The 9,528-nt window shown below is 40.1% G+C and overlaps 1 protein-coding gene across 1 annotated transcript; it reads left to right on the forward strand.

Annotated features, from left to right (window-relative positions):
- Window positions 1-1,985: 1,985 nt before the first annotated feature.
- LOC129761021 (fatty acid synthase-like) lies at window positions 1,986-9,293 on the forward strand. Its single transcript, XM_055758723.1, has 6 exons — window positions 1,986-2,422; window positions 2,488-4,452; window positions 4,508-4,928; window positions 4,989-7,139; window positions 7,198-7,547; window positions 7,607-9,293. Exons 1-6 carry the CDS (start codon window positions 1,986-1,988, stop codon window positions 9,291-9,293), a joined length of 7,011 nt encoding a protein of 2,336 aa, XP_055614698.1.
- Window positions 9,294-9,528: the final 235 nt, after the last annotated feature.

Genomic DNA, 9,528 nt, shown 5'->3' on the forward strand with positions numbered 1-9,528 from the left:
TAAATTTTGTAAATTTGGTAAATTTGGTAAATTTTGTAAATTTTGTAAATTTTGTAAATTTTGTAAATTTTGTAAATTTTGTAAATTTTGTAAATTTTGTAAATTTTGTAAATTTTGTAAATTTTGTAAATTTTGTAAATTTTGTAAATTTTGTAAATTTTGTAAATTTTGTAAATTTGGTAAATTTTGTAAATTTTGTAAATTTTGTAAATTTTGTAAATTTTGTAAATTTTGTAAATTTTGTAAATTTTGTAAATTTTGTAAATTTTGTAAATTTTGTAAATTTTGTAAATTTTGTAAATTTTGTAAATTTTGTAAATTTTGTAAATTTTGTAAATTTTGTAAATTTTGTAAATTTTGTAAATTTTGTAAATTTTGTAAATTTTGTAAATTTTGTAAATTTTGTAAATTTTGTAAATTTTGTAAATTTTGTAAATTTTGTAAATTTTGTAAATTTTGTAAATTTTGTAAATTTTGTAAATTTTGTAAATTTTGTAAATTTTGTAAATTTTGTAAATTTTGTAAATTTTGTAAATTTTGTAAATTTTGTAAATTTTGTAAATTTTGTAAATTTTGTAAATTTTGTAAATTTTGTAAATTTTGTAAATTTTGTAAATTTTGTAAATTTTGTAAATTTTGTAAATTTTGTAAATTTTGTAAATTTTGTAAATTTTGTAAATTTTGTAAATTTTGTGAATTTTGTAAATTTTGTAAATTTTGTAAATTTTGTAAATTTTGTAAATTTTGTAAATTTTGTAAATTTTGTAAATTTTGTAAATTTTGTAAATTTTGTAAATTTTGTAAATTTTGTAAATTTTGTAAATTTGGTAAATTTGGTAAATTTTGTAAATTTTGTAAATTTTGTAAATTTAGTAAATTTTGTAAATTTTGTAAATTTTGTAAATTTTGTAAATTTTGTAAATTTTGTAAATTTTGTAAATTTTGTAAATTTTGTAAATTTTGTAAATTTTGTAAATTTTGTAAATTTTGTAAATTTTGTAAATTTTGTAAATTTTGTAAATTTTGTAAATTTTGTAAATTTTGTAAATTTTGTAAATTTTGTAAATTTTGTAAATTTTGTAAATTTTGTAAATTTTGTAAATTTTGTAAATTTTGTAAATTTTGTAAATTTTGTAAATTTTGTAACTTTTGTTAATTTTGTAAATTTAGTAAATTTTGTAAATTTTGTTATTTTTGTTAATTTTGTAAATTTTGTAAATTTTGTAAATTTTGTAAATTTTGTAAATTTTGTAAATTTTGTAAATTTTATAAATTTTGTAAATTTTGTAAATTTGGTAAATTTTGTCAATTTTGTAAATTTTGTAAATTTTGTAAATTTTGTAAATTTTGTAAATTTTGTAAATTTTGTAAATTTTGTAAATTTTGTAAATTTTGTAGATTTTGTAAATTTTGTAAATTTTGTAAATTTTGTAAATTTTGTAAATTTTGTAAATTTTGTAAATTTTGTAATTTTTGTATTTTTTTATTTGTTTTTTTTTATTTTTTAAATTTTTGATATTTTTAAAATTTTTGTCGTTTTTGTAGTTTGGGTAATTTTTTAAGTTTGTTAATTTTTTGTCTGTTTTTCATATTTGTCACATTGATTTTTTGTTTCGTTCGAAACAATTTAAAATCATTACCAATAAATCGTTTGTTAGAAATTATTTATTTAAAAAAAAAACCTCAAACAAAGCCGGACCTGTTTCGAAAAAAATGTGTTAACGAGATTCGACTGCCAACAATTTGCACCACAAAAACAGGGACACTTGCCAAAATGCCTGACCCGAAAATAAAGAATTCGTTAAAACGCCTGATTAGCCCATTTCCCTAAATTCTAATTCTAATGTTATGCTCGCCCGATTCGGGTCACGAGTTCCAGTCCACTCGAGTACCTGAAGTATATAAACAAATAGTGGAAGGTGCGAAGCATTAGTTGAACGTTAGATTTTTTGTCGGTTCGGGAGTTCGATCAGTTGATATTAACAATGCCTTTAACAAGTGCTTTGCCTGTTGGTGGATCGAAGGAGCGGATTGTGATATCCGGAATTTCAGGACGATTTCCGCAGTCGGACAATGTGGCGCATTTCAGTAGGAATTTGTTCGAGCGGCGGGATTTGGTGGACGATCGGGAGATTCGGTGGCAGCACGCGATGGCCGATATGCCGACGCGTACCGGAAAAGTGAACAATTTGGACAAGTTTGATCGGGAGTTTTTTGGATTTGGGCGTCGGCAGCAGGATACGATGGATCCGCAACAACGGATTCTGCTGGAGCACGTTTACGAAGCGATTCTGGATGCAGGCGTTAATCCGGAAACGATTCGCGGTTCACGTACCGGGGTATTTTGTGGGATCTGTTTTTCGGAATCGGAGAAGCGGATGGTGTTCGATACCTGTCCTCCGAATGGTTATGGGGTGTTGGGGTAAATATTTGGGGATAGTTGGTGTTTGCGATGTTGAAGTGTTGTTAATGGTTTGAATGTTTTAGGTGTGCCAAGTCGCAGATATCTAACCGCATTTCGTACGCGTTTGACCTTAAGGGGCCAAATTTCACGCTTGATTCGGCTTGCAGCAGTTCGATGTACGCTATGGATATGGCCTACAAGAGTTTGGTGAATGGTGTTTGTGATGCGGCTATTGTAATGGGTTCTAATCTGGTGTTGCATCCGTACACTTCGTATCAGTTCGCATTACTCGGGGTGCTAGCGAAGAATGGGTATTGCAGACCTTTTGATAAAGATGCTACGGGATACTCTCGATCGGAAGCGATTTGTGCGGTATTTTTGCAGAAAGCTAAAAACGCGAAGCGTAATTATTGTGACGTGGTTCATACGAAGACGAATTGCGATGGATTTAAGCCGGAAGGAATAACATTTCCATCGGGTGCAGTTCAACAGAAGCTTTTGCAGGAATTCTACTCGGAAATAGGAATACGCCCTGCCGACGTGGACTACGTTGAAGCGCACAGTACCGGTACTTTTGTGGGTGACCCAGAAGAATGTGACGCAATCGACAAGGTGTATTGCAAGGATCGTGAAGGTGCTCTTCTAGTAGGATCAGTAAAGTCAAGCATTGGACACTCTGAAGCAGCTGCTGGACTTTGTTCGATCGCTAAGTGTATTATTGCCATGGAGAGTGGAATAATTCCTCCAAACATCAACTTCGCGGAGAATAGACCAACTATTCCATCGCTGGTAGAAGGGCGATTGAAGGTGGTCAACCAGGAAACTCCCTTGAGTGGACCCCTGTTGGCTATCAATTCGTTTGGTTTTGGTGGAGCTAATGCTCACTCGCTCTTGTGCCGCAATCTGCAGGAAAAGAAAAACTTTGGTGTTCCGGAGGATGATCTACCTCGATTGGCTGTGTGGTCCGGAAGAACGAGAGAAGCTGTCGATACTATGCTACGAGATATCAGTCAACATCCTCTGGATGTAGAATTTCTGGCTTTGACTTACAACATTCAACGGCAGGAAATTCCAGGTCATCGGTACCGTGGATTCGGTATTTACCGCAAGAACGCCGATAGTCCAGCGATTTTTGTAGATCATGGTATTGAACGTATTAAGTTGGATACCAAACCTGTTGTGGCGATTTTCGGTGGAATAAATACCAATTGGAAGCAGGACCTCAATGAGCTAAGAAAATTTGCACAGGTGGAATCAACTTTCCTCAAATGTAATCAATTTCTGCAAACATTCCAGTTTGATCTTATGGTCAAACCTGCTGACCAAGACTGCATTCTGTACAGCATGGTTGGCACCACTGTTTTGCAGCTGGCCGTTGTTGACTTACTTCAATCAATTGGAGTAGAACTGGATTACTTCGCAGGTCACTCGGTAGGGCAGTTCACTTGTGCTTACCTCGATCATTGTGTTACGTACGAACAAGTTCTGAAGCTTGCCCTCTGGCATGGATGTTTATATTCTCAGTGCAAGGTTGAAAGCTGTAAAACAGCTTTCGTGAAGCTTAACAACACCCGCCTGAGACCCTTGGTGGCAGACAATCTTCACAAGAGTGAAGATAACTCGTTTGGAGTTCTCAGCGGGACAAAGGAATCAATCATTGACCAAACTCGCCAACTGAAATTTACCGGATTCACCCTAGAAGACCTTCCGTTCATTAGTCTTAAATGTGCTTCCGAAAGTGAAGCCCTGGATAACAAACTTCATCAGATTGTCAACACGGTAACACCATCGGCTATCCAACCAACCACGAGGTGGTTGACTTCAACTCTTTTGAACGCATCCCGTGTCTTCGAAACGTTCAACATGCACAGCACCAGCTCGGTCGTTAACCTTTTGAGCAGAATACCGAGTCACTCAGTCGTTCTGGACATCGATGGAAACCAATGTACGGAAAATACTTTGAACATCTTAAATCGGAAACCAACTTACATCTCCCATAACCTTGTCCATGAAGATATGGCTACTCGATTACTCAACAAAATTGGATTGTAAGTATAACACCTTTTTAAGTAGCCAAAGTTTTCTTACACGTCTATTTTGCAGTCTCTACTGCAACATGCAGAACCTGGAAATCGCGAAACTGTACCCATCGGTCCCGTTTCCGGTATCCCGTGGAACCCGTATGATCGCTCCTCTGATCCGCTGGGATCACCAGGAGCCGGCGTTCGTGGCCAAGTACGGTTGGGGTGAGGCAAACGCTTCCGGTTCGCAGATCTACAAAATTTCCCTCCTCGATCAGGACTATAAGTACATCGTGGGGCACTGTATCGATGGGCGTATTCTGTTTCCGGCCACCGGGTATCTGCATCTGGTTTGGGAGTGCGTGGCTACGTTAGCTCATCGCACGTTGGACGATTATCCGATAGCGTTTGAGGATGTGCAATTTTTGAGGGCGACCTCGATAACGCACTCACAAGTGGTAGTGTTCACGGTGATGATTCAGGAAGCTTCCGGGTATTTTGAGGTAAGAAGAGTTCTGTGCGTTCAATCGTACTTCGAAACTATAACCAAACGATTCTCGTAGATTCTGGAAGGTGAAACCGTTGTTGTAACCGGTTACGTTAAGAGTTTACCCAGCGATTACCAAACCCCGGTCCTTGAGGAATCACCCAGTTCAGCCGTCACGGTAGGAGCCAAAGACTTCTACAAAGAACTCCGTCTTCGAGGGTACCTCTACACGGGACTGTTTAAATCAGTCTCGGAAACTCGCGTCGATGGAACCCTGGGTAAAATCCAATGGAAAAACAACTGGGTTGCCTTCCTGGATTGTCTTCTCCAAACTGGAATCATTGCTATGGATACAAGATCGCTACTGGTTCCAACGGCCATCGATCGACTTACGATCGTACCCCGAGCTCATAGCAACTGTGTGGAAACGGATGCCGAAGGTCGTGAGTTCTTCACCGTTCAAAGCTGCTCGAAGCTGAACATGACCGTCTGTGGAGGCGTTTCGCTGTCCAATCTTCAAGTGAGCGGAATCTTGAGACGGAACCCACCCGGAGTACCGGTCCTTGAGAGCTACAACTTCGTGCCGTATCATTTGAAGAATTCGGTTTCGTCTGGGGAGGCTATCCGAATGTGTGTTCAACTGGCGTTGGAGAATGTTTCGACAAGGTTGGTGAGTGTCGTTGAAGTTCACAGTGGGAAGCTAGCGCCGATTGTGGCCTCGTTCGGGGATGCTGTATCGGATCTACCGCTGATACAATCGTCTTTGACGTTGCTTACAGTCGAGGAGTTTAAGCTGAACGATGTTAGCGTGAAGAACGAGACATTACAGGACCAGTCGAACGTACTGATTGTGATTGCTGGTGAAGAGAAGTTGACGGATCAACGGTTCTTGCTTGGGCTGGACAACTGTTTGGATCCCAATGGATTTTTGTTGGTCCGTAGGAAGACTGGTTTATCGAGTGGATTTCTTCAAGCACCGGATCAGTTTGTTCATGTCGCAACATTTTCGACGGAGCAGGACGAAAGCTTGAATCTTTTGCAAAGACAAACCAAGCTGGTTGAGGAAAGTGTAGCGATTAAAGTCGATACCAATGACCTACGTTGGTTGGAAGATTTGAAGGAAGCTGTTCGTACCAAGTCGGTCGTTTTGTATTCCCAGAACGACCCTTCTTCCGGAGTGATTGGTTTGGTAAATTGTATCAGGAAGGAGCCAAAGCTGCAGAACGTTCGATGTGTATTGATAGATGACCAGGAGGCTCCCCCGTTCAAGATTGATGATCCCTTCTACGTTAAGCAGCTGAAATTGGGCTTGGCAATTAACGTACTTCGAAATGGCGAATGGGGAAGCTACCGTCATGCTTTACTGTCAAAAACGGTGAAAACCGGCTCAGTTACGGATCACTGCTATGCTAACTGTCTAGCTAAGGGAGACCTATCATCGATGACCTGGTTTTCCGGAGCGTTGAACGAAGTTGGACAAACACCTAACAAAGTTCGGGTGTCGTATAGTGCGTTGAACTTTCGAGATGTTATGATCGCAACTGGTCGACTGGCTTCGAACATTTTGTGTATGGATAGGCTGCAGGAAGAATGCGAACTTGGATATGAGTTCGCAGGGATCATGGAAGGTGGGAGACGAGTAATGGGTGTCATGGGTTCTTCTGCGTTGGCAACTTTGGTTCAGTGTGATCCCGATTTGATCTGGGATATTCCGGACGGCTGGAGTATGAAGGAAGCAGTGACGGTTCCCATCGTCTATGGAACGGTTTGCTTGGCATATTTCCACCATGCTAAGATTCATAAGGGCAAATCGGTTCTGATTCACGCCGGTAGTGGAGGCATAGGTATTGCAGCAATTCACGTGGCTCTCGAGAAGGGTTTGGAGGTATTTACCACGGTTAGCACCAAGGAGAAGAAGGCTTACCTGTTGGAGATGTTCCCTAGCTTGGAGGCGGATAACATTGGTAGCTCGCGTGATACCTCGTTTGAGCAGATGATCAAAACGAGAACCGGTGGCAGTGGAGTGGATTACGTATTGAACTCTCTGTCCGAAGAGAAACTCCAGGCGTCGATACGTTGTTTGGCTCCGGGAGGACATTTCTTGGAAATTGGAAAGTACGACATGTCGAAGAACTCTAAGTTGGCACTCGAGCTATTCAAAAAGGGTCTGACGTTTACCAGTGTCATGTTGGATGCCATTTTCAATGAAACACGTGAGAAGAAGCAGGTAAATTTGTTTGAAACTAAGTCAAAATGAACAAATTTTAGAATTTTACGATTTTCAGCAATTCCAAAGTTATCTCGATGGCGTTTTGAAATCCGGACTTGTGCGACCGTTGCGAACGACTGTATTCGAGGCTAGTGAGCTGGAGAAAGCGATTCGATTCCTGGCCACGGGAAAGCATATCGGGAAGGTGGTGTTGAAAATACGGGAGCATGAGCAGGATCTGGCAACACTTCCGCTAACGTACGTTCCGAGGGTGTACTGTAATCCGGAGGATGTGTACGTCATTGTCGGAGGCCTCGGTGGATTCGGACTGGAGCTGGCCGATTGGATGGTACTTCGAGGATGTCGGAAGCTTGTTTTGAGCTCTAGCAGGGGCATCACTAATCGTTACCAGGAGTATCGAATCGAGTAAGACCTTATACTTTTAGATCTGATCAACAGCCACTGAATTTACACTTTTATTGTAGAACATGGAAAAAATATGGTGTCCAGACGGAGGTTTGCCAGGCCAACATAACCACCGAAAGCGGATGTTACGATCTTCTCGAGAGGGCCTGCAAACTTGGTCCGGTTGCAGGCATTTACAACTTGGCTGTACAACTACGCGACTCTATTTTGGACAATCAAACTGCAGAGAAGTTCATCGAGAGTTTGGCTCCCAAGGCGAAGGCTACCGAATACTTGGATCAGGCTAGCAGGGAGCTTTGTCCCCAGCTTAAGCACTTCGTAGTTTTCTCGAGTGTATCCTGCGGTCGCGGTAATGCAGGTCAAAGCAACTATGGCATGGCGAACTCCGTGATGGAAAGGATCATCGAGAGAAGACATTCGGAGGGACTGCCAGGCAAAGCTATCCAATGGGGAGCGATCGGTGATGTGGGTCTTGTAGCTGATCTAGCTGAGGACAAAATCGATTTAGAAATAGGTGGAACCTTGCAACAGCGCATCTCATCCTGTCTTCAAGAATTAGATCAGCTACTCACCTGTAAACATCCGGTAGTTGCGAGTATGGTTGTAGCTGAGAAGCGTCTAGGAAGTGACATGAACTTGATCGACTCCGTCATGACGATCATGAACATAAGGGAGCGGAAGCTCATTTCCATGGAAAGTACGTTGGCCGATATTGGAATGGACTCGTTGATGGCGGTTGAGATCAAACAAGTATTGGAGCGGGACTTTGATCTGGTTCTGTCCCCTCTAGAGCTCAGAACTCTGACCTTCTCCAAGTTGACAGTTTTGGCTGAAACGAAGAAGCATGAGGTACCTTCTCGTGAAGAGAATGACGTTGAAGCAAAGGCAATAGGAATGGAACTACTTATTCGGAATTTAGGCAACGAAAGCACTAGCAGTTCAACGCTTCTCAGACTACCTTCATCCCAAAATACAGGTCGACCAGTATTGCTAATCCCCGGCTTGGAAGGAGTTGCTGGCAATATCTGGCACAAACTTGCGAAACACATCAACGCTCCCGTGTGCATTCTTCAACTTACCAACACTTATGAAAACAACTCAATTGCAGAAATCGTCGATACCATCTTCCCGGAACTTTTTGACACACTTTTCTACGAGTTTGACAACTTCGCCTTCGTTGGGTACTCATTTGGAACTCTCATCGCCATGGAACTCACGAAGCGGCTAACCGAGAAAGGAATGCATGGAACACTTTTATTAGTAGATGGTGCTCCCAAATTCTTGCAAACACTAGCTTTGCAATCACTCAACGGAATCACCACCGATGATCAAATCGAGAAAGTTCTTATCGCCAACATGATCAAAGTATTGTTCCCGAAGCTCTCGACTGATAAGCTTAACCCAATCCTTGAAGTTCCGCAATTTGAGCAACGGTTAGAAAAACTGTTGGAATTGTTTCAACAGCAGTCCGAATACTCCATTGAATACATGCGAAAGATGACCATCGGATTGATCAAACGATTAAAAATGGTAGCTCTGTTGAACTTAGCAGACTTCCAGGGACTCAACATTCCGGTATCGCTGGTTCGACCTACGCAGAAGACCTGTTCCGACATTGAAGATGATTACGGTCTGGCGGATTGTGGAACCGAGGAGATCATTACGTTTATGGTCGAAGGGTCCCACATGACGATGTTGGAAAATCCGGCGTTGGTTGATGTTATCAATAATGTGCTTCAAGTTTAGGTTTAACGTTTTGTTTATTTATTGTAATAAAGTTGGTAGTTTAATCTGTTTCAATTGTCCTATTTTGTCTTTATTGAGAAAAATTGACAGGACAGCTTAAAATGGCTGAAGGAAGCTGATGGAGACTACTAATTTTCAAAACAAAAAAATCGAAAGAAAAGCTTTATCAGATTTGACAAAAATGACAAAAATGACAAAAATGACAAAAATGACAAAAATGACAAAAATGACAAAA

The sequence above is a fragment of the Uranotaenia lowii genome, unplaced genomic scaffold (genome assembly GCF_029784155.1).
Source record: "Uranotaenia lowii strain MFRU-FL unplaced genomic scaffold, ASM2978415v1 HiC_scaffold_978, whole genome shotgun sequence".
NCBI classification, from domain to species: Eukaryota; Metazoa; Arthropoda; class Insecta; order Diptera; family Culicidae; genus Uranotaenia; species Uranotaenia lowii.